The 25,387-nt window shown below is 45.5% G+C and overlaps 1 protein-coding gene across 1 annotated transcript in view; it reads right to left on the bottom strand.

The window, feature by feature from the left end:
• The window catches only part of PCP4 (Purkinje cell protein 4), a 50,164-nt gene extending 34,839 nt beyond the window's left edge, over positions 1-15,325 (bottom strand). The window contains exon 1 of the mRNA XM_017811019.1: positions 15,248-15,325. Coding sequence (XP_017666508.1) covers positions 15,248-15,256 — 9 coding nt within the window. The 5' untranslated portion in view covers positions 15,257-15,325. The remainder of the gene's footprint in view (positions 1-15,247) is intronic.
• Positions 15,326-25,387: the final 10,062 nt, after the last annotated feature.

Genomic DNA, 25,387 nt, shown 5'->3' on the forward strand with positions numbered 1-25,387 from the left:
AAGCTGCACATCAGAAACTAAATGAAGATCCAAAATTTAAGCAGAGGAAGAACCAAGCACCTATAACCTGGGATGAGTGGGTACACTCAGCAGAATTCGTGATTTCAAAATTATTATTTAAGTTAAACTCTTCTTTATGGAAGACTTCTGTTTTCACTGTATTTAACAACCTCTTTCTAATGCCATGCCTTGAAACTACAGCACTCAGCATTTCACACCTTAAAGTGTGAAAACCATTACTCTCAACCACAACACAGCAAATAATTTGGTTACCAAAAAAAAAAAAAAAAGGTAAAATATATTACAAAGTTTAAGAAAATGTTAAGAGCAGGGAAAACGATGTTGCTGTGACAGAAGGATTTCCATTTGCTGAAGCTGAAAAGGATTCACGGCCTCTAAATAATGGGACTGGAATTTTAGCACCACTGTATTTTTTTTTATTTTTTTTTTTGGAATTATAGATCAGAAAGCATGAAAATGAACAGCTGGTAGAGATAAAGCGCACTGCTGGAGAGGCAGGCACAAATTCTGCCATTTCACTCATTCTCTCCTAATTACGTCTTCTCAAAACTGGTCTGCAGACAGATGGCAAATCCCAAACCAACTCTGTGACGTACAGGTTCATGCACATCAGTCACAGCCAGGCACCTAAAGAACATCTGCAGACAGAAGTGAAGAATCCCAGGGAGAAGGTCAGATATAGCAATGAAAACTGCAGAAGAAGCCATAGAAATAAACCTTCCTCGCTGCTCTTGTGCCTCCAAGTTCCTCCACTCTTCTGCCACGTTTTTATGGATGTGGTACTGAATATTTATGAGATGAGAGCGTCCTTCAAAGCCCACATTTAAGGTAATTGCACCAGGTACAGAACATCCAGCCAAGATTTCGTCTGAGTGATGGGTAAATCCGATAATGTGCCTGTTACTTCTGTCTCACACATCACCGTAAGGAACCACAGAGCACATTTTCTGGGCACCTCAGAGAAAGGAGAAAAATACGGATCAACTTCTACTTCAGTGCTTCCTCTCACCTTCTCCCTGCATCCTCCCTTACACCGAGGGAGTTTTCCACAGCCAGTTTTCCAGGGCAGCACGATATTGGCGGAGCAGGAACACCAGAACACCAGGAATCCATCTTCCCATCCTGGCTGTCAAAGCTAAATGATCCCTGGCACTCTGACAATTCCTGTAATTATCCTCATGGGTCAAGCAGTGTTCTACTTGACTGGCTCTTGATTGTCCCTAATTTTATTAAGGCTCTCCTATAGCTATTTTAATAAATTAAAACTACACAGGTGGGCTGAGACAAACTGATGGGATTCAAACTGTGGTGGCTAAAAGCTGGCAGAGTGACAGGGGTTTTCTGGGACTTCTTTAGTCACATGGTCATGCACATTGTCATCCTAGAAACCACAGTAATATTGGTCAGAAATTAATAGGTCTGTGACAATTACACATGATTTTGTTTGCAGTGTGGTCATTGCCCATGTAAAACACACATTTTTTATTTGCACATCTATGCAAAAGGCACACAGAATGACTTAATCTCAGAGCTGCTCACAGACTTTGGAAATTTGCCTCAGTTTAAGAGGTGTGATTTGCTTACTTTTGTCCACACAGAGATTTTAGCTTGAGGTGAGTCCTCAGAACAGGCATTTCTGAGTGTACACAGGCAGCAGGGCTTCAGCACCCAGCACACTTAGAATCATAGCATGGCTTGGGGCGTAAAGGACTTTAAACATCATCCAGTTCCATCCCCTGCCATGAGCAGGGACACTTTCCACCAGACCAGGTTGCTCCAAGCCCCCTCCAACCTGGCCTTGGACACTTCCAGGGATCCAGGGACAGCCACAGCTTCCCTGGGAAACCAGGGCCAGAGCCTCACCACCCTCACAGCCAAGAATTTCTTCCCAATATCCCATCTAACCCTACCCTCTGTCAGTTCAAAGCCATTCCCCCTTGTCCTGTCACTCCAGTCCTTGGAAATAGTCTCTCTCCATCTTTCCTGGAGCTCCTTCAGGTCCTGGAAAGCCACAATCAGGTCACCCCAAAGCTTCTCTTCTCCAGGCTGAACAATCCCAGCTCTCCCAGCCTTTCCTCCCAGCAGAGCTGCTCCAGCCCTGGGATCCTCTTGGTGCCTCCTCTGGACTCGCTCCAGCAGCTCCATGTCCTTCCTGTGCTGGGGATCCCAGAGCTGGAGGCAGCTTCCAGGATAAAAGAGGAGGCATCTGACAAAAACAGGCAGAGAGACTCTCTGTCTGGGATAAGGAACCTACTTACAGTGCTGGGTCTGAATATTCTAATAGCACAGAAAAGAACTTTCCCTGTGCCCCACTTTTGCCGATGCTGGGCTGTAATTTATAAATCAGCACAGTGAGAACCTGCTGATTTTGTATTCAGATTCCATATTATGCTCTAAACAGAATATTTACACCAACACCAAGTGTAATCAACGTAATTAGCACAAACAGTGGCTTGCTTAATATTTAGTTTATTAGCATATTTTGAATTAAAACATTATTTCTCCGAAGACATTGTAATCACAATTTATTTTTTTTTTCTGAGGCAGGGATTAATGGAATCTTTGAAGTTAATTTTGAAAGCAGCTGCAAGAATGTATTTCCCAAATCCTGTTAATTACCATGCCAGCCATGAGAAGTAATCCCCTTTTTTTTTTTTTTTTCTTGCAGGAAATGGAGGATTTGATCCAGCACAGCTTATTTACAGAGCTAACTCATATGTGGACAAGGAGTTGTCTTGAATTCAGCAGAATTACTTGCATGAGTGCAGTTGGAACCTCAGTGTGGGACTGTGGAATTTCTCTAAACTGAGTGTTAGGTTTTTCTTTAGCAAAGGGCAAAAAGGGTGAAAATCAACTCCAGAATAAGCCTTCTCACACCACTTGCCAAAAAATTACCTCAGTTCTCATTTGGACATGGGTGATGCAGCCTAGATCCTAATTACACTGTTTTCTCTTTATCCATTTCCAAGGTGACCCCTGAGGAGTATTTCAATTACATAATAATTGATTAAGCTCAATGGCATAAACAAAAAGTGACTGAGGTTCTTAAGGTGGTCTCTTCCTTCTTTTCTCTTATGACCCCTTATCTGTTGGCAGCATCAGACCTGGCATTACAGTTCCAGAAAGGGCATTATTGGGCAGGAAACCTGCCTTAAGAACTCCTACTTCCCATTCCAGCCCGATCCAGCCACACCTTCCCGTGCCCAAGGCCTCGTTTCTTTGGAAACAATTGTTTGCAAGGTCACCCAGAAAACAGGAGCACTGAAATTATTCAAGTTAAAAATAACCCTTCGGCGGAGCTGGGTTGAAAACAATCATTGAAATGATCCAGCTAAAAAAAGAAATCCATGTTTCAACTGTTCCTGTTGATCATTTCAGTGATGAGCTGATGTCTCTGATCCACAAACAGTTGTACCAGGGCAACCTAAATTATAAGCCTTGACACCTGTGCAGGCAACACAGGCAGTTCATAGCAAATGATTAGGAGCAAGACAACCCTGGAAAGCCTGGAAAAAGCATTTGGATACAGACAGTGTCTTGGTTATTCTTTAATCTCAGCATCTTCAGATAGGAAGAGTGTCCTAAGCCAATTAAGAGGTCAGGGATCTTGCCTAAGCATAATATAACTGATTGTGGATGGTGGTTTTGTAGCAAAAAAATTACTTTAGATTTCATTCTTCCGAGCCCTTCTGAAGTTTGGGGTAATTTAATTTGCTGAGCTGTAAACCCAGCTGTAATTGAGTTCCAGGCTGTCTTCAAGGGACAGCTTGGATTATTCATGGCAAAAAATCTGCACTGACAAATTGCTTCATATCTGATCATACTGCCTATCATTATTAAAACAGGCTGCTTCTTCCCAGACTGCAAAAATCCTGGTGGGTTTGGTTGTTTTTTTTTTTTCCCCTGTTGGCGTGTTTTTATTTCTAGTTGTACAATTAAAAAAAATTAAAATAAATCTGTTCTTATTTTCTTGCTGTTTCCCTACACATTTCAGAGGCAAACAGATGCTATTACAGTCTGTTAGGCTGCACTAGGAACTGGCCAGCGAGGTTTTTCCAAAGGTATTAATTATGGCAGCTTTGAGTCACCACGAAAAAAAAGGAACTTTCTGCCTTCGCCTCGGGGCAAAACATTTGATTTTTCAAGACGAGACCTCCGATTTTCAAGACAGGAGCAAGAGCGAGTGTTGAGGATGTTTATGCATCACTTAACTCCGCTCCCGGAGCCAGTCTGGTCACAGGGAGCGACTGCCAGCAGCCCCCCAGCCACTTGCAGGGATGACAGGGACGACAGGGACTTCTCCAGGGTTATTCCAGCGGCAGGGAATCACTGGACTTCGAGCGCAGCACAGATGGATGACGCAAACCCGTTATCCCTGGCTTTGTGCCACGGGCACATCCCTGCCAGGGGAGCCCGGGATCGGCGGCTGGAGCTGCCCTCGGAACGGGGCAGCGCTTGACACAGAGGATTTGTCCCTCGTTTTTCCAATCTGGAGGCTTCGGGGGAGCTGCTTCGTCGGGGGTGGGGGGGGGTGATGCGGATCGGAGCAAAGCTCCTGACGCCGGGAGCTGAAAGTGCAGCCAAGGGATTGGGAACAGCCCGGACATAATAAAAGGGAGAGGGACAGGGTGATGCACAAGGTCACCTTCATCTCCAGGAGTCGGGGGCAGCAAATAAAAAAGCTCGCACGCAGCAAGCAGAAGTCTAGCTCTGTCCAAAAAAGAAAAAGTAAAAAATCAGGATTTTCCACAAATGAGGAACTCCCAGGACTCTGCAGCTGCTCGGTGGAAGGGATGCTGCTCCTCGTTTCATTGCCAGCAGCAGCTGAGAAGTTAAGGAAGAGATTTTCACTGAGCAGCTGCAGGTTGTTCGCAGGGTCCCCGGCCCCAGGACAGACACACCAGGTTACCTGGCCTGAGACCAAATGTTCCACAGTTCCTCAAGTGCCACAGCCATGGAACAAGTGCAGGTAAAATGTGCTCAGGCAGATTCAGCAAAAGCTCCCCTGCATTGTTTCAAACACCCTCCCTCCACAGACCTGGAGGGAGCAACAAGAAAGATGAAGAGAGACTATTTACAAGGACAAGGGGGAATGGCTTCAAACTGACAAAGAGTAGGGTTAGATTGGATATTAGCAAGAAATTCTTTACTGTGAGTGTGGTGAGGTTCTGGAACAGGTTTCCCAGAGAAGTTATGGATGCCTTATCCCTGTAAGTGTTCAAAGACAGGTTGGATGGAGCTCTGAGCAACCTGGTCTAGTGGAAGGTTCTCTGTCCATGGCAGAGGGTTGGAACTGAAGGATCTTCTAAGGTCCCTTCCAACCCAAACTATTCTGTGATTCTACAAACTGTGTTTTCCAATTCAAGTTCAATGAAACCTTCTCCAATCCAAGTAATCCTTAGTCATTCCCTGTTTTCAGTTCCCCATTATGTACCAGTCTCCATTCTGCACTTTGTGCCTTCCATACGAAGCAGAAGAAAAACGTTACCCATCTAAACATTTGCACCTCTTCAAACACAAACACGGCAAACCATCCTGCAGTGCCATTAAAAAGGAGATCCTAATGTGCCCCTCCAGAAAATCCATAGTCTCACATACTGTGACTAGACAAAAAAATAAGTTCCTCAGAAGTTTCATGCAGGAAGCAGATGTAGATCCAGCTGTGCTGCCCGACACATTGCAGCCAGACAAAAACAGCTATTAAAGGCTTACATGGCATGACTGCAAAAGCCATTGCTCAAATTCAGGTAATTTGCAGCTTGGGCTCTTTGCAATTCACGATATTAATGCCAGATCCTTTGCTACCCGTATTTATATCACCTGCAAATCCGTCCCACAAGTCCAGTTCCAGGATGGAAGCGCACCAAGCTTTTGATCCAGGCAAGGAATACAAAGCAGTGCTGAGAATCAAAGCCCTGTGGAACAGAGAGGATCTGCTGTGATCTGAGTGGAGAGGTTCACTCAGCTTGGCCTGGGTGTTGGTGCTCTCCAGTAGCTCACAGAATATGCTGAAGGAAAGGAGTGATAACTAGCCAAGTCTGACTGGCAAATTAAAATTGGCATCAATCTGGCCTGCCTTAGGCATTTGGCTGCCCTGCTTAAACTGCAGCACATGTGTGCTGGCACATGTATTTTAAAGTGTGCCAAGCCAACAATATGTTTGCTCTCTTCCAGGGGTGTGTATCTGTCAGATCTGACTGCAGCAGTGATATGTGTGAGGCAGCTATGAAGCCACATGCCTTTTTTCTCTCCCATGTCATCTGCAGAAAGCTGCCTGCCTTCCCATCCTCTCTTCCTCCTCCTCCTCCCTTCCCATCAAATTAATGCTTCTAATTTGCAGCAGTTTATCTCCTGCCTCCCTTCACCTCCCTTTTTACAGATGCATGGTTGGAATTCAAGGAAACTGATTTCTATGTCATTCAGGTTTCCTTCCGGAACTGTCCCTAAGTTCAAACAAAAGTCGTTCTTCAGAGCACTTCCATTAGCGTTAAAATTATGTGCTGAGGAGTCAACATCCAGAGTATTCAGTGTTTAAAAAAAGAATAATTTAATACTGTGTATTTGAAAGGGAAGCATATTTCCTACAGGAGAAAAGGAGGACAGAACCCCATTACTTGCAACATTAAAGCTAGAGAATGAAAATGCCTAAAATTCAAGTGAATCACAGAATCAATTAGGTTGGAAAAAACCTCTGAGATTATTGAGTCCAAGAAAATCACACTTGTGATTTTTATGAGGATTATTTTCCTGCTTCTGAAACTCTCCTTTCCCAAACCTGGACTTCAGCCTTTTCAAAATGTGCTTTCACGTTTATCTGGGCATCAAACTCTGGTTCATCTCATGGAGGCTTCTCTCCTTCACCAGATCATGTTGCATCTGCCTGATGGAATCAGCGCCCACCTTGTTTGGTCCCTTTTAAAACAAATCCACCTTGGACATCCAAAGCCCAACTCCCTCATTCCCTGGTAGAAAAGGGCACTCATCTAACCAACCCAACTGCCTGTTGAGGCTTTGCTGAAGTTCCTGAGTAGAGATGCAAAGGTCCAGCAGTACTTGGATAGTGGCTCCCATCAGGGATGGGATCAGTTGAATAAACCTGGATCAGGAACACCAATTAACTAAAGACAAACATTTTGTGGGGAAGTGCCATGATAAAAACATTCTCACGGGTCACTGGTCTTCCTTCACATCCTGAGTGCCACTAGGAAAAGGTCTCATATCATCAAAATCCTCAAGAAATCAAGCATGTCCTCAGGTCTACTAATTTTTGCTTCATCTGCTTAATTACACACTTGCACCAATTCAGGAGGTACCATGATCTCAACAGCCCTTTCCCCAAAAATGCATCTTCTGCAGTCAGAATGCTGCCAACTACCACTTCAATCCCTGGTTATCCCTCTGGATTCAAAGAGAACAAAGTGTCCCCAGGGCAGGGGGACAACCAGGTGCCCAGGAGAGCAGTACCTGCTGGTTTATTTTGTGGGTCATAGTGGACACAAGGAGATGCAAATCATCCCCAGGCATTAGCAATGGGTGCTGTCTGCTTTCCAACACTCTGCCAAGGGATTTTGAAGCCGTGCAGGTCCCTGTTTTTCTTCTAAGGTCTCCTCCACCCTCTACAAAGCCAAGGGATTTTCTGTGAAAAACTGCTTTTCACATGCAATCCTCCTCTCAGTTCCTGCGAGAGACACTGACTTAGAACCACAGAATGGTTTGGGTTGGAAGGGACCTTAAAAATCATCCAGTTCCAACCCCCTGCCAGGGGCAGGGACACCTTCCACTAGAGCATGTTGCTCAGAGCCCCATCCAACCTGGCCTTGACAGGACTTTTCCAGCTGCTTCACTCCAGAAGAACCCGTAACTCCTGACAAGCTGAACAAGCTTTAGCATAACATGGATTTCTCTGTTTCCAGGGATAGCCCCTAGTCCGTGCTAGCTTGGGCATTTCTGAACTGTGCTCCATCCTTCCCAGAAAAGGTGCACCCAAAACCCCTGAAAATGCATCCACAGCAGAGTGTACAGCCAGCCAGGATCCCTACAGGAATCCCTTCTCCTTCACTTTTAGGAGACTCACGTGCAGCAATCCAACACGACCTTCCACAGCATTTCCAAGTTTAAACCATTATAACCTGGACATGTTTCAGGTTTCCCTGGTTCTGCTGTTGCAGTTTTCCAGTTCTTCTGGCACCATCCAGCAGCTGTGGCTCCAGAGCCCAGCCTGACTCAAACCTGCCAGCCAAGAAACACCTCATAAGGCTGGTGACAAAACAGCTCAGACCTTTCTCTCAGGCATTTGGACATTAAGACCCAATGTTAAAGACACTAAATATGCATTTGAACATAGTTAGAGCTCTGTGTTTCCATACATTGGAACATATGATGTCCTCATACCTGGTGCCACCTTCCCCACCATCTCTGAGGTCTCCAAAGTCAGACAGAAGGACGCCACCTTCTGCAGTTTTTTTCCTTTTCCTTTTGTTTCTTACTTTCAGCTCTCACAAAAGAGCTCTCTAACATCATTCCATCTACTGTTACAGCACTCCCAGTGCCAGCTACACCCCTGGTTAGGGTCATATTTCATGCACTATATACCAAGGTGATAATACAAGAACACTCGGTGTCTGTAAAATAATACTTTTCTCCTTAAGAGGAAAGACTGTTCAGCTGTAACTAATATTCAAGTCATGTAGGAAACCAATTTTCATTTCTTCTCTGACTAAACTTGTGCTTCATCCTCCAAATTCCATGTTAGTGCATAAATAAGGCCGTGTCCCACTTGGTAAGAACTGATGAGTTCAGACACCACCAGCCAAAAACCTGGTCTATGTGACACTTGCCCAATTTAAGCAGACAAGTCTGGTCTCCAAGGGAGCACACACAGAGAGTAGGCACGAGTTGTGACCTCAAATCCTGCCATTATTAATGTTTCACAATTGCAACTCTTCTGCAGTTTCTTGTCACTTGTTTTCCTAATAAGAGAAAGGCAGCTTATACAGTCTGTCTCTATCTTTCCATAAGAGAAATAAAGACTGGTTTTCTTAATTAAAATTAGAGGATAATGGGGGGGAAAAATGATTGTGATTTGACCCAGTTTCTAGTTATCTACCAACATCCAAACAACTGAGGCAACACAACACCTTTTCTTAGAAAGAGGCTGAATGTATGTTATTCATCTTCATTAGAATATCCTGTGCCTTGCAGAGAGAAAAGTGGTTCCTGGCTCAGAGAATTTAAGTCTCTGGTGCAACCTGAGAGGCTGAAGGAAGGTATTGCTTTCCCCTGATTCCTCCAGCCTTCTTCTCCCATCCTCCTCAGTGGGTGTCAGGATTTACACATCCAGTGGCAAAGCCACTCTATCACATAGCAAAGGTAAAGAGGCAAAACCTGCAAACCCGTTTTCCAAGCCATCCCTGAAAAAAAACCGACAGACAACAGCACACTGGAAATCAAACATTTTATTCAAGTCAAAAAAAAAAAACCCAACACCCAGAAACCTTTGATGAAAATGCCACAGCTGTTCCTGCTGCAGTTAACTGCCACTATACATCACATTTCATCATTAGCCTGATCCAGTTAATGGAGAAACTGTTGGATGACAACTCTTAGAAACTTGCCAACTCATTACAAATTTGAGGATATTGGACTAGAAACTAACATGCTTTACAACCTGAAATTATATTATCAAGTACTGCAATGTGATGGTTGGAGTTTTCCTGTTGTACGAATGCAGGAGTTCTTGCTTTAAGTTATTCTTTTACAACAAAATATGATATCTGAAGCGTACTATTAAGGCTAAATGTCCCTTTTTTTAAAGTGTTTTTTGTTTGAATGTGTTGGCACTCCATACATTGCAAGAAAACCCGTGTGCTTCTGCCAGTTCCATTAAATTAAGGACAATTTCCAACATCACTTCTAAGAGCTATTTTAGAAGATGCTTGATCCCACTGAAACCACACTGATGGAAGGAGTAGGCAAAGTGACAGATGTAAAACTTATTGTTCTCCCTTCTTCCTCCTCTTTTGAGCTGCAATTTACCACTCAGCTAATAAATAGACATGAGTTAAAATTAAAAACTGATGTTCATGTGCTTATCTATCCCACCCCCATCCTGTAACAGCTGCAGAGTTTCCTCCTCCACCCTGCCACATTCTTGCTGTGGTTTTGAGAGCTACACACTTTTCATACCTATTGTGGGTATAACCTCGGTGAGGCAAATAATTAACACTTGGGGGTCATGGCAGTATCTGAAAAATGCATCCAGAAGGCTCCTCCCTGAGATGAGTGGCTGGTTGAGACACCCCCCAGCACTGGAAGCACCCAGAGAACAGGAGCTCCTCTAAACAAATGTGGTGTGTTTTCCCCCCACAAACCAGTTCTTTGACTCTCTGCCATCAGATTGTCATTGTGGAATCCTCACTTGTGTTTATCCGGTTCCAAAATGCTAAGTATTATTTCAGTGAAATGGCTTCAACTGAATTTATTACAACGACCTAAGAAAGAACTCCAGTGTTGCCATTTAACTACCTGAAGCAGCCACAGTTTCAGACAAAAGCCTCCACCCACCCATCATGTTTCACACTCAAAAGTGTCCCTCTCCTTCTCCAAGAGCCTCCTGCTGGACACATCTGCCCAGAGGGACAGAGGCATGTTCCAGGTTCTCCCCTCAACCTGGAGGGAAGGGTCATGCCCAATCCACCAAGCCATGGGGTATTACTGGTTTGGAAAACAGACTGCCCTGGTGATTGGTGTCTTACAGACACACCTCAAGGACTGGTGAAGCTCCATTTCCAGAAAAATGTCTCTTATCCCAGTGTGAGCCCACATCAGCCTCCACCTTTGCTGAGCTGGCTGCCTGGGTACCTTCCCCTGAAGTCATCTGAGCTTCAAAACAAAGATTCAGTGCTCCAGACTCCTCACCTGCCCGTGAACTCCCTGCACACCCCTATTACAGGACACACAAACACCCTTCAGGATCCTTTGGAAGGTGGACACAGCACAGCAGTGGCTGCAGGATTCAAAAACCAGAGGCAATATAAGGCAAAGAGCTTGGTGCAGCTCAAAGAAACAAGACCTGGTGTTCTCTGGATCCAAACCCCCTGTATATATGCAGAGGTGAAGTCCCCAACCCTTCACCTCCCCAACTAAGAGACTCTGTGGAGTCAGAACCCCACCATCTCTCTGAATTTCATGTGCCTGGTTGCTTGACACCTGTTTCCAAAGGCAAGCCAGAATATTGAATATTCTTGCTGCTGTCTGGCAGCTGGGCCAGTGCTCAGATACATCAAGCTGCTGGCTCAAACCAGCACAGCACTTGTGGTGCCCATCAGCACCCTGGCAATCAGCACTGCACTCCTCTCACACTGTGGGAGGCTCTTCCAGTGCAAGTTTTTCCTCTTAAATCACAGGTGCCTCAGGCAATCAGAAAGGATTTCCCCAAATGGCTCTCCCAAAATCGGACACCTGAAGAACGTGTGTTAAAGCCGAGCTCCTCCCCAGCACCAGTACTACTACTACCTCCCCTACAGCACTACTGCTCTGACCTTTAATATCCAAATAAAATCAGTGCATCCAACAAGACAAATCTCTGCTAAGGCTGTTTTAAGTTCTCATGACACGTGTGCTGCAGCCCTGAACCACTGGAACAGCATCCAGGGCTCCAGGACCAGAGTGTTTAAGTGCTGGTCCTTCCCAAGTCCTGGTTTCTGATGACAACCAGAAACGTTCCACACAGGAGGCAAGAGGGAATGTTGTAAAAATGTCTGTGTGATTAAATGCCTCTTGTGCACCTTTGTGGCGGGAGAATACCACGACCCAACACCATCTGCAACATGTCAGAGAGTTAAATGACTGATAAGATGACAGGAATCCCTGTGGTGAATCAAGTTTATGCCAGGAGCGAGTTTAGAGGCTGACTGGTAAAACAACTGGCTGTGAAGAGCAATTTGGCATTGGGCTGTGAACCCATTACCCAAAACCACTTTCCCCCAGTTCATCCTGTGTGATTAGAGAGGTTTAATGGAAGACAGGCTGCCTCTCATGGCTGCTCATTGACAGTAGCTGATGTTTCCCAGCACGGCTCTTCTCTCTAGGCTCATAGAAAAAATAACAGAAAACAGCTACAGATCTAAAGAAAAGGCTCCTCAGTTATTTGATGGCAGATTTTCAGAGCTAAAAATGCATGTCAGTCTACAGTGACATTCCCAAGAAGTTCCCTGTGCAGCTAAAGGATCTGTCTGCCACCAAAAGCCGGGCAGCAGGAAGCACTAACCATGATTTGCAACGCCACAAGATCCAACTGTTACACTTCACGTTCCCACTACTTATGGGGCCAGATTTCTGCCAAAGCTTATTAAACACATTTTCAGACAAATATCCCTGAGGAAGAAGTGTAGTGTTTTTCTGAGGAAAAGTTCATTTTCCCTTCTGAAAAAAAAAAGTTAGCTGCTAAAAACCAGAAAAATACTACAGCCAGATGAATTACTGCTTCCTGCTCAGCTTTCTCCACCAGGAGAATGGTAATCATGGAATGGTTTGGGTTGGAAGGGACCTTAAAGCTCATCCAGTGCCACCCCTTGCCATGGGCAGGGACACCTTTCACTATCCCACGTTGCTCCAAGCCCTGTCCAACCTGCCCTTGGACACTTCCAGGGATCCAGGGGCAGCCACAGCTTCTCTGACAAACCTGTTCCATCAGTGACAAACCTGTTCCATCAGTTCTATCATAAATCATCATAATCACTGCCCATAAGTTAATTTTGCATGAAGCAGTACAATGAGAACCCGTGCAAAGTCTCAGCAAATAACTCTGAGGGAGATCAAAGCTCCTGCAACCACCTTTCAAGCGCTGCTCAAATCCTGACAGTCATTACCATAAAGTAAAAAAAAACCCTTCCCACCCTCCCAGCACCCTTGTGTTTGGGATAATCTTTAGATGGCTCTAATTGAGCCTCTTTCCAATCACCCTGTCCGCAGATTTTTTTAGCAGATTAAGCCAAAGAAAATAAAAGTATCTTTCAGTTACAGCATTAGAAGCTAAATCCACTAAGACCCCCATGGCAGCAAACTGTTGTCCTAAGGAGCTTTCTGCTCATGGGGGTTTTTTTGCTTCATTTTTTAAACAACAGTCTTTTGCAGAGAGGTTTGGGGTGGTCTAGTTGCTTCCATCTGCTTTTTAGCAGATCTTGCTGTTACTCCAAAGGGCAGTAACAGCAGGGAGGCTTTTCTTCCTTGGGTGATAAAACTCCCCAGTATTGGCAGCTGAATGACAGTGGCACCCAAGACACCGAGCACAGTGCTGAGTGTCACAGCTCTGCACCAAAGAAACATCTCCCAGCTCCAAGGGTTTGCCAGGAATAGTACTCTGGGAGGCACAAGGAGATGCACTATGAATAGAGAACTCCTATGCTGAATGGAGGATCTTTATGTTCACTGAGTCTTTTAAAATCCAAAGGGCGAGGGATCTGATTCAAATTATGAAAGAGAATTACTGAGCAAATACAACCCAGCACAAAAGCTGCAACAAGACTGCCGTGGAATTGTTATAAGTACAGCAGCACCACCCAAATATTACTCCTCACTTTAAGATTTTTTCCCAAATTATATATTTAATTAGAACAGTGTTGCTGCATCTCACAGCATCCTTCAGCTGGACTGGGGAGTCAAGGTAACAGTGACTGAAACAAAAAAAGCAACAAAATCCCCCAAACCCACACTGCCTGAACTCCATCCAGCTGATAAAAAGACAGGCAGCAGCAGAGGAGAGGTCACGGAGAGCCTGGTGCACCACACCTGGGCTGCCTGATCCCTGCAAAGCACCGTGAGGATTTCCTCTGCTCTCCCCTCTTGGCATGACCTGGAAGCCAAGATTTAAGCTGCTCCTCATAAATCCCTGCACCAGGAACACACTGCTCCACTCCTTTTCATCTTGGGTTTGCACCTCGTGTATAAAACCACAGCTGAGTGTAACATCTGCACAGCAACGAGGCACAACCGATTTGGTGTCACTCTTAATTTTGCTGCTGAGAAAGGAAAATCCCATTTAATAGAGTAGCAGGTCCTTTATAACAGCAAAGAGCCTCCAAAAACAAGTGCTGGGTAAGGCACAGTTACTGGTACATCTGCTGAATCCCAAAGAACGAGCTGCACTAAGGAAAGAAGGATATGCCAGCTGAACATGCCTAGCACTTCACTGATTACACCATCCAGGAGTCCTCCTGCCTGGTAACACTTCCCAGTAAGAAAATTCTATTTTGAACTTTTCCAGTGAGAGAGAAAAACCAAAAACAAACAAAAAACCAAAAATATTCCAAGGAAAACCACAAGTGCAAATTCTCAGCTTATTTATTTACAAGTGGACAAGTGATCCTTACATGTTTGGCACTATTTACATTTTTTCCCCCCTCAATTGTAATCCTTCCCAGGACACCACTTGTAAAGTTTATATCATCATTCCAACTACAAACAGGGCGGGTTTTTTTTTTTCCATGAGCTCCAGCAGGCAACTTTCCCACAACTTACCAAATCCTTTTTTTTTTTTCCCAAGGGAAAGAGCATTAGATAGACAGACAGATAGATAAGTAGATAGATGGGCAAATAGATAGACAGAAAGCATTAGATAGATAGATAGGAAAGCAGTAGATAGATAGATAGACAGATAGGAAAGCATTAGATAAATAGATAGACAGATAGATAGGAAAGCATTAGATAGATAGATAAATAGAGAGATAGACAGATAGACAGACAGACAAATAGGTCGATCTAGTGTTCCAGGAGAACAGTCCATTCCATAATTTTTCTGAATGGTTAATTAAAGCAAAACTTTGGGAAGTGTGCTGTTGTGCTCTGGATGGAGCACTACTACTCTATTTGGCAATACACATACATATATATATACATATATGAAATTATTAGTGGGTTTTAACTAAACGACTCTCCACTGCGTGCCTGGTCCTTCAAACGGCAAAACATCTCCTCGCTTCATGCTCTGCAGGCACACGCACACCTGTGGAGATCTATTTATTAGGGTTTAAAAGGATCTGGCTATTACAGATCCGCACCAAGCACAGCGCTAACATCCCGCGGGAAGCGCAGCGGAGCCTCGGGATTGCACCGATCGCTCCCCGGCCGGCCGGAGAGAAGCGAAGGTGACATTCACCCTCCGAGGAGCCAGGGCAGACCCCACATCCCGTGTCCCGCGTCCCCCCCTGCCCCTGCCGGCGGCGCTCACCTCGCTCATGTCGCGACAGTCGCGGTCCCTCCGGCGCTCGCCGCTCCCGCCGCCCCGCCAGGCGCGTTAAGAAGCGGCGCCGCGCGCCCGGCCCGGCCCGCGCCGGCCAATCAGCGGCGAGCCCGCGAGCGCCCCACCCAATCCCGAGCCCCTGCATCCCGAGGGCGCGCGGCGCCCCCTGGCGGCCGCGGCGGGGCTCGGTCTCCCCTCACGATCCCGCCGCCTCATCCTCGTCTTCTCCCTTCCCTTCCTCCTTCTCCCTTCCTTTCCTCCTTCTCCCTTCCCTTCCTCCTTCTCCCTTCCCTTCCTCCTTCTCCCTTCCCTTCCTCCTTCTCCCCCGGCCCGGGGGTCCTGCGGCAGGAGCCGCGTGGGGGATCTCATGCGGTTTAAGAAGGGCGGGTGCAGGCAGTGCTGTGGAAAGGGGCGGTGTTTGGGGCCAATGGAAGGCAATACTACAGGAGGTTTTGGGAGGGGATTCTGCTCCTCTGCTCGCCTCAGGTGAGACCCCACCTGCAGAGCTGCCTCCAGCCCTGGGGAACCAGCACAGGAAGGACATGGAGCTGCTGGAGAGAGTCCAGAGGAGGCACCAAGAGGATCCCAGGGCTGGAGCAGCTCTGCTGGGAGGAAAGGCTGGGAGAGCTGGAATTGTTCAGCCTGGAGAAGAGAAGCTTTGGGGTGACCTGATTGTGGCCTTTCACTGCCTGAAGGGAACTTACAGGAAAGATGGGGCAAGACTATTTCCAAGAGCCTGGAGTGACAGGACAAGAAGGAATAGGTTCAAACTGACAGTGAGTAGAGTTGGATTAGATATTAGGAAGAAATTCTTGGCTGTGAGGGTGGGGAGGCCCTGGCACAGGTTGCCCAGAGAAGCTGTGGCTGCCCCTGGATCCCTGAAAGTGTCCAAGGGCAGATTGGATGGGGCTTGGAGCAAGCTGGGCTAGTGGAAGGTGTCCCTGCCCATGGCAGGGGGGTTGGAACAAGATGACCTTCAAAGTCCCTTCCAACCCAAATCATTCTGTGATTCTATGACCCCCTCCATCATCACACACCCCTGGGTACAGGCAGAGAGGCTGCTGCCTTTCCCAAATGCCCAGCACAGGGTGCACCCCTTTGGGGTGGTGTTGGGGCATCCTTGCAGGGGAGAGACACGATGGGGAGAAAGGGGGAGCAGCCCTTTGCACAGCTGGGCTGGAGGTGACCTGGAAATGGGAATTATTGCTGCAGATTGGATAAACAAATGATACTGGGAAGAAATATTTTACTGTGAGGGTGGTGAAACACTGACACAGGGTGCCCAGGGAGGTTGTGGATGCCCCAGCCTTGGCACTGCTCAAAGCCAGGTTGGATAAAGCCTTAAGCAACCTGGTCTAGTGGGAGGTGTCCCTGCCCATGGCAGGGGGGTTGGGAATAAATTATCTATTCCAATCCCTTAAAACTCTGTGATTCCATAAACCAGGCATTGTGTCACTGCTCTCACCACTGGGCTTTGCTCTTCATTGCATTGGTCTTGCTGCCATTCTTGTTAAAATATGCAGCATTTCTTCCATGGACACATGGAGAACAGTCCTTTCCATCTTTTTTCTGAATGGTTAATTAAAACCAAACTTTGGGAAGTGCTGTTGTACTCCAGCATCCGTCTTTTGATGGAGCACCATTCCTATATTTGGCAATACACACTCAGATGCTCTGACTCATGTATCTGTGAAGAAATATAGGTTCAATTATATTTAACTCTGTGTTTAGCTCCCTCAGATTTTTCTCAGATCAATAAAAATTTTAACATACTGTTTTGGAGAAGTTTGACAAGCCCTTCCACTTCCAGGGGTTACCTTGCATCAGCCTCTTCTCTTCACCAATATCCATCCTCAGTATTTATAGAGGCAACAAAATAAATTTGGTGAGAAACCTCCTTTCCCCTTTGAGCTGCAGAGACAGGGTGGGCTGGGCTCCTTCACCTGAGGATGAGGAGCCTCCACAGGCAGTGGAACCAGGGATGTGTATCCTGGGATGCTGCCCAGATATGTGGGGATGGGATCAGGAATGCTGAGGCACAGTTGGAGCTGAATTTGGCAAGGGATGTGAAGAATAATGAGAAGGGCTTCCATGGCTACACTGGCCAGAAGAGGAAGAGAAAATAAAATTTACACTCATGGGAAATAAAACAGGAAAGCTGTTGGCAAACAGATACTGAACACATCTGTCCTCCAGTATTTGTTGAGCTCCCAAACCTCCAGGGGAATTAGGTTTCACCAAAAGTGAAGATCAGGTTCCAGACCAGCTGAGGAACCTGAACACACCCAAGTTCATGGGACATGGCAAGATGCATCCAAGGGTCCTGAGGGAATTGGCTGATGTAGTTCCCAAGCCTCTCTCCACAATATTTGGCAAGTCATGGCAGTCTAGAGATGTCCCCAGTGACTGGAGAAAGAGAAACATCTCCCATTTTTTACCAAGGTCTGCCCAGGGTTGTGGACATGGGGTATGAGGCAGAAAAGGAATTCTACCTTTTATGAATTTCAAGCCTGAACAAGGTTCTCCCCTTTTTATGTCTTTCTTTTTGAGGCTTCTCCAGCTCACTAGTGATAACAAAAGAGAGGTAAGACATTTAAAATATCATCTTTGTCCCTCTTTCACTAAACTATTATTCCCAGGACCTCCACCAGCATCTGGAACTTTTTAAAACTGACCCTGGTTCTCCCAGTTTTTTGTTGTGAGTGGGCCAAGTGGGCAACGAGCACAGGAAGAGTCCATTGCATGAGTAGCTTCAGGAGCTCCCGTGTAAGGACCCAAAGTAAAGATGATGAAGTTTAGCCCCTGGAGAAGCTGTGTTTTATGTGACAACATTTTCCAGGGAAAAGTAACTGTGGGTGTGTTGCATTAGCATTCATACTCTGACAGGAGTGCCGCTGGTCTGTCAGCTTATGGGTACAAGGCACAACGCAAACATAAATTATTAACAGAGTGTTTCTGATCAAAGGGCTCCCAAGCACATGGTAAGAGACACAGGATGCTGAGAGAAAATCTTTTCAGTTCCCTTTTGACACTGAGAGGAGTCGTAACAGCCTCGCTCTTCATCAGCAAAATAAATCTGTCAAATTCAGGCAGAAAATCTCCCGGTGAAAATTCAGTCTGTGTGTGCTCCCAGGAGAAGGTTGGCAGAGGAAGGCTCTTTGCTCCAGAGGCTGCAGGAGAACAGGCAAAGTCTTTATTTTCTGGCCTGTTTGGAGGAGGTCACAACTTCCAAGAGAGGCACACCCAGGGGTCCATGGCATCCAGCCCTGTGCCATCATGGCAGTGCCACCCACTGCAGGACATCCCTGAGGTCCCAGTCAGTCCCTGTGGGTGGGATTGATGTGAACTGACATTTTGAGGGATGAGCTGCCCAGATCAACCAGTGGAAGACGGGGAGGAGGGCTGAAATCCCTCCCTTTTTAGGCCACTCAATGTGTCCATAGCAGCTGCCACTCTTTTCAAACACAATACCAGGACTTGTGTCTCTTCTAGATCAAAAATGATGATGATAGTGCCCTCCATACAATGATTCTGCTCTGAGGACAACCTGTATATTTTCTAGTGTTCAATCTCATTATAAAATATATAACCTGCCCTCACACAGGTTTCTGAGTGAGCACAGGACTCCTGTCTCACCAGGGAAAGCCCTTGATCCACAGGGATGCATCTGTTCTCTCTCTCTCCCTCCGAATTTTGTTCCCTGCAAGGCATTAATAGCTCTTGAATGTACAAAAACAGACACACAGCTACTTCCTAATCTTGGGTGCAATCAGCTTAGCTGGAGAAATCTTGAGTTCTGGAAATGCAGCAGCAACTTAAACTTTTCAAAAGGGTCTTACAATAAAGGTAACCCTAATATTTGTTTTATTTATACCCTGTAATTTATGCTGTGTGATGGCAGCACATTTTAGTTTCGAGGCACCCCCTTTCTAACCTGTGGCAATCCTTTAACTTAAAGGTGGCCCAAAGTTCTGCTTTCACTGAAGTGCACAGCTAAGCAGTGGCACTCCTAAAGTAGAGAAAATGTCCTAAGCAATCTATTTTCAAGAACTGTTATATGCTGAAAATTGACTATTAAAATGCCACCTCCTTATTCATCATGTCTGCGCTCAGTGTGTGTTCAATCTTGTCTGCTGGCATATGACTGCAATTTTACTGCCTTTTACTCCCACTTACCTGAGAGATGCAGCACAGAGAAGAGCATCTGAGCTGGATCTTGAAACAAAAAGTCTCTCAAGCTTCCAAGGAGTTTCACCTGTGTAAAGGGACCGAAGATGGCTCTTCTCTGCAACACTGAGCAACCTGTAATTGAAGAACATGTTTTAGGACCGTGTAATCACAGAATGGTTTGGGTTGGAAGGGATCCTAAAGATCATCTGTTTCCAACTCCCTGCCATGGGCAGGGACACCTTCCACTATCCCAGGTTGCTCCAAGCCCCGTCCAACCTGGCCTTGGACACTTCCAGACAGCCACAGCTTCTCTGGGCGACCTGTGCCAGGGCATCACCACCCTCATAGGGAAATATTTTTTCCTAATATCTAATCTAAACCTACTGTCCAGCTTAAGGCCGTTGCCCCTTGTCCTTTCATTCCATACCCTAGTGAGAAGGTCCTCTCCAGCCTCCTTGCCAACCCCCTTAAGACACTGGGAGAGGATCTAAGGTTCCTCCAGAGCCTTCTCCTCTCCAGGCTGAACACCCTCGGGTCTCCCAGCCTGTCTCATAGCAGAGCTGCTCCATTCCTCTGATCCTCTTGGTGCCTCCTCTGGACTCTGTCCAGCAGCTCCATGTCCTTCCTGTGTTGGGGACCCCAGGGCTGGAGGCAGCTCTGCAGGGGGGGGTCTCCCCAGAGGGGGACAATCCCCTCCCTCGACCTGCTGGTCACACCTTTTTGGATGCAGCCCAGAACATGGTTGTCCTTCTGGGCTGCAGGTGCTCATTGCCAAGTCATGTTGAGCTTTCAGTCACCCCAAACACCCCCAAATGTTTCTTCCCAGTCCTGTTATCAATCCATTCTCCTCCCAGCCTGTCCTTGTGCTTGGGATTGCTCCCACCCAAGTGCAGGACCTTGTACTTGTTGCAGTTGTTCCTCGGACACTTTCAGAGATGGGGACTGCACCACCTCCCTGGGCAACTCCTTCAATGCTTAACAACCCTTCCAGTGAAGAAATTCTTCCTGATGTCCAACCTGAACCTCCCCTGACACAGCTTGAGGCCATTTCCTCTTGTCCTGTTGCTTGTTCCCTGGGAGAAGAGGCCAATCCCCACCTGGCTACAACCTCCTTTCAGGTGGTAACAGATAGTGCAGGGCAAGATCTCTCCTGCTGTACTTTCTGTACAAAATTTGATTCAAATCAAATCAAACCCAAAAAGAACAAAATGAAAATATAGCTGTGCCTTGAAAGGTGTTCCATATTCCATTAGAGCAGAACTACTCTGTTTGGTAGGATATATTTGAATTTCGACTGGAAGAACTGAAGTTTCCCAGCACCTGAAATTGGTACAGTGAAGTGAGACCTCGGCCTCTTGCTGGTCTTGCACTTCATGAATTTTTAAAGAGAAGGAATGATTTCACACAAGCTTTCTGCAAAATAAAAAGTCTCTGTTGCAGCTGAAATCAAGTCTGCTGATCTCAAACGGGAAGCTTTTGTTTCAGAGAGATGTGTGCCTTTGAATAATGGAAAACAGGAGAGGATCTGGAACACAACCTTAATTACAGAGGATATGCTGTGATTATAGGCTTTGGTTCGCTCCCTGATAGTAAGAGATTTAACAAGCATAGTCCTGAATGCTGTGTGATGTGTGACTGGTCATATCACACGTATCAGCTCAAGAAAAAAATTTAAAAAGCCATTTTCCGCAGGCTCCCATTAGTATAACTTCTTACCTCTTAATTAAGAAGCCAATGGCTGTGAGTAGTTAATCAACAAAATACATTTGAAGATCTGGGCCTTGGGGCCCTTGTTGCAATCTAACCTGTGTTCCCATGGGAGAGAAATGAGTCAAGGCTTCCAACAAAATCTTATCACTGTCTGTGTCACAAAAATATCAAATATAATTTGAAAAATTGAGTCTTTTCTCAGGAGAGTTCCATGACACGACTTACTGTACAGTGTGAGTCACCTCCTAGCCTAAAAAATACAGCCTGAAAACCCAACACCCAAATATATGTCAGTTCTTCAGTCTGGCCAAAGAATTTTGATGGATGTAATACAGAGATATGTCCTTAACTTTGGTGCAAAGAAAGCCAAGTTTAAGCCAAAATCCCTACACTTTTCAAAGCCTGAAAATGTTCTGGGGTTTGACTCCCTGACTGGCCCAGCTCTGCAGAAACCAGGGGATGAGATGTATAACATTCAGATGTTACCTGGTGGCAGTTAACTTCTTAATTAAAAGGTAAAAAGACATAATAATTATCAGTTAACAATTTTCAATCTCCGTACAGACAAAGGAATTAATGTGATTTCAAAGATCCACAATTATATGTGGAGAGATAAGGAAGTTTAAAGTATATTTGTTCCCTTATTTTACTTCACTTCAGTGAAAGGAAATTAAGTAGGGAAATTAAGGTTAAGGGGAGATTTTCAGGGAGACTCTTCCCCTTGGTGCACTCCCTAAATCCTTATTCAGTGCAGATAATGGATTTGGAAGGCTCCAAAAGGGCTGAGGTAACATCTTTGCCATTATTAACATCTGAAGGACCTCAGGGATCACAGACTTCCCTCCTACTCCAGCTACAGAAAGTGGGTTTGGCCAAAAATGAAGGGTGGTGCTCTAAGATCCCTTCCACCACTCACCTCCCAGAGTGCTCCTGGGACTGCTGGAGCTGCTGGGTTACTTTTTTTTTGGTCTCTATAACAGCATAAAGTTGAAATTCAGAAGAATTTATATCCTGTTCACTTTTCATCTTTAGACAGAGCAGAGGCCGCAAAAAACCTCTGATCTGTGTGTCCCAGCAGTCCCAAATTTTTCCAGGCATTTTACAGAAAAAAAAAATAAAAAAGTCAAGACATTCAAACCCTTTCTCTCTTCCACTTACCCCAGAAACCTTTTTATTGCTGTGTTGGTAGTAATTACACATAACAAATTCTGGCAAAAGGAAGTTAAAGTCACCGGGTCAAGGGATGCATAATTAGCACCTGCCAAATGGAGGGAAACCAGTGTGAACTCACTGAAACTCTGCTCTTCCCTCATGGAAATACATGTTGGGGTTCTTCACCTTCTCAGAGGGCAGGAAACTGCCTCTGATGTGCAGGACAGACTGGGATGGGGCACGGATCAACCCAGAGCAGTTGGCTGGAGAGAGAAAACCCTTATCAATGTCAGGACCCACACACAGGAAGGTCAGAGAAAAGGAGTTGTCTCTATTGCTAAACATATTTTTAAACATATTTCTGGACTGATATGTGACGTTTTGGAGTTCTCAACCTCAGGTTCTGGGGCTTTTTGAGCCGTGCATTCCCGATTTTTAAATGGAGCTGGTTAAAATTAATGTTACATTGGGTGAGAAGAACAATATGGGCTTGATACTTCAAGAGGTCCTTTCTAGGCCTATTTCCTACATTTGGTTTATTCAGAAAATGGGATCTCTTCCACTTAGCAAGGTGAAGACATTTACTTAACATCCAGAAATTGAGCTAGTCAAGGGAAAGGTGAGATCAGCACTTTTTGTTTTCTGAGCTGTGAAGTGCAACAACAGACTGAGACAGATTGGGCTGTCTTACAGAAATACCCATTTAATGGGCATACTCAGAGACCCAAAAGCAGGCACTTTATCACAGCCTGTTCTGTCCCACTGGGTTAAATCTCTCCTTTTAGTGATGGTTAGTTTGCTGAGAGGACTGTGAGGCATGGAAAGGAAAGGAGACATAAAGTATGCTGGAAAAAAACCCATCATGTTCAGCATCTAAAGCCCTGAGATGATGAATAGGTGTAGCTAATCTGGCCAAATCTTTTTTAATGATATTCTTTGTAATTTTTTTTATGTTAAAAAATGATAAAATGGAGGTGGAAATGAAAGCAGCTCCCTGCTGACTGATGGAAAAGGATGACCCCTCACTTTTAGCAGAAAGAAATGCTTAGTTCTCTTTCCTTCATCTTTCTTCTCCAGTGCCTGTGTTACCAATAATAACACCTCATTTAGCTATTTCCTATGGACTAATGGTGACATTTCAGTTGAGTGGTTGATGGCTTTTCTGAGGGCCTTGTCCACCTTCTGCCCTTGCTGGAAAGTGCTCTCCCTGAGCCAGTCTCTTTATCTGAGGTATTGTGCAGTGAAGGTTCTTGCAAAGGTCAGCACAACTCCAAAATAGATTCAGGAACACAAAGGAGAAATGGTTCTCTGCCCCGGCTCACTGCAGGGCCATTTTATTCAGCACAGAGTTTTCCGTGGTGGTATTTCCAGAGCACCATCAGAAGGTGAGCCTGGAAGGTCCTGGGCTCTGGGGGATCTCTCTGCAGACCATGAAAGGACAAGTTTCCCCTGAGGTGATTTCAGGACATTCTGCCCAGTCTGATTTGTGCCCTGGCAGAGCATCTCTCCCTCCCCCTCCCTCTCTTTTAGAGAAAGGAAAGAACCCAAAGCTATTTTTTGGCCACATGGGTATGCCCCTGAGGGCTGACACAGAAACCCTTCCCCTAAAAGATGGAAGTTTTCTATGAATGGCACCAGGGGAGGGTAAGAACAAGGCCAAGCCATGGGATCCCCCCCAGTTCCAACCTCCCAGGCTCTGTGCCTGGCACTGTGCAGCTTCTACAGTTTCTCTTCTTATGTTCCCTCTTTAAAATGCAAGTTGGATCACGTGCAGCTTGTTTAACACTTACTGCTGCACAGAAACTCAAAGGAGCCGCATCCTCTTACTTAGGACTAGAAAAAAAACCCAACACAGTGAGGTTTAATGGATTTTTGCCCAGTTGGTTCGTCCCTGTGCAGGGCCACGAAGCACAAAGGGGTCCAACATTCACCCTGTACAGCAGGATTTGGCCAAAACAGAAGTCCAGTAAGTGCTGCCTCAAATGATCTGATAATTTTGAGTCAGTTAGAAGCAGTTCAGGCTCTACAGTAGCCTTGGCAGTGGGATGGAGCACTAGCCACGGGTCTTAATGGAATCACTAGCTCTGATCTCAGCTGGAAAATCCAGTGGCAGTCCTGGATTTGCATTCTTTTCATGCATTTTTTGTGTGTGTGTGAATAATAAGTGGGTTCATTTATATAAATTACTCGAAGGAGTTTGTGAAGGTCGGTGGAATCTAATCCCAGGTTCCCTTAAATATTTAGTTTATTATCTCTTTGTATTTAAAGTTTCAGAAGCTGAAATTTTAATGATGTTATGCAACTGTAAACAGATGAGTTCACCTGATATCGAGGAAGGGAAGGGTGTTAAATAACATAGCTGTTACCCAGAAAAGGCCAAAAACTTGCTGGCTTCTTTTCCAGAGGACATTGCCATTCTGCTGAGCATGTATCTACCTTGTTTCATGTCTCAAAATAATGGAATTCAAAATAATTCTCAGAATCGAAGAATAATTTAGGTCAAAAGGGACCTCTGGAGGCTGTCAGGTTCCCCTGCTCAGTGGAACAACCAAGAAATACTGAATACAAGTAAGGAAACATAGTTCAATATAAATTTCTGAACACCATGAGCAAGGGATTCTGTCCTAGAGCTTGGAATTTTTTTGTTTGCCTGTGTGTGTATTAGCTTTGTCAACAACTCATTGTTATGCTGCCAGCTGGAGTGGAATTAGATGTGAGAATATATTTTTGTACAAATTTCAGGTGAGTAAAGAAGGCTTCTGTTTGAGCTCACTGTAGTTCCAGTCTCCAGCACGTTTCCTGTATTTTCAGGGATATCTCAGCATTCCTAACACACACTAAAAGGATTCCTTCGAGTTGTTCCTTAGGGGGAGAACCAGCCTGTGGAGTCACTTGGTTGTGGAGTTACATCAGGGGGAGATTGGCACATCCTTCCCTTCATGTGCCTCTTAGTGGTGCATCTCCAGAGGCCACAGCACTTCTAGGGCTTTGAAGTATTCCAAAGTTTTCTGGGAGGCAGAAAACCTTTGAATCCAGAGCCTGAGGGGAAGGGCTGCCTGATGTTGGACCTCTCTTATCCTGGTGTGGGAGGAAAAC

The sequence above is a fragment of the Lepidothrix coronata genome, unplaced genomic scaffold (assembly GCF_001604755.1).
Source record: "Lepidothrix coronata isolate B3197 unplaced genomic scaffold, Lepidothrix_coronata-1.0 Scaffold30, whole genome shotgun sequence".
In the NCBI taxonomy this organism is placed as follows: Eukaryota; Metazoa; Chordata; class Aves; order Passeriformes; family Pipridae; genus Lepidothrix; species Lepidothrix coronata.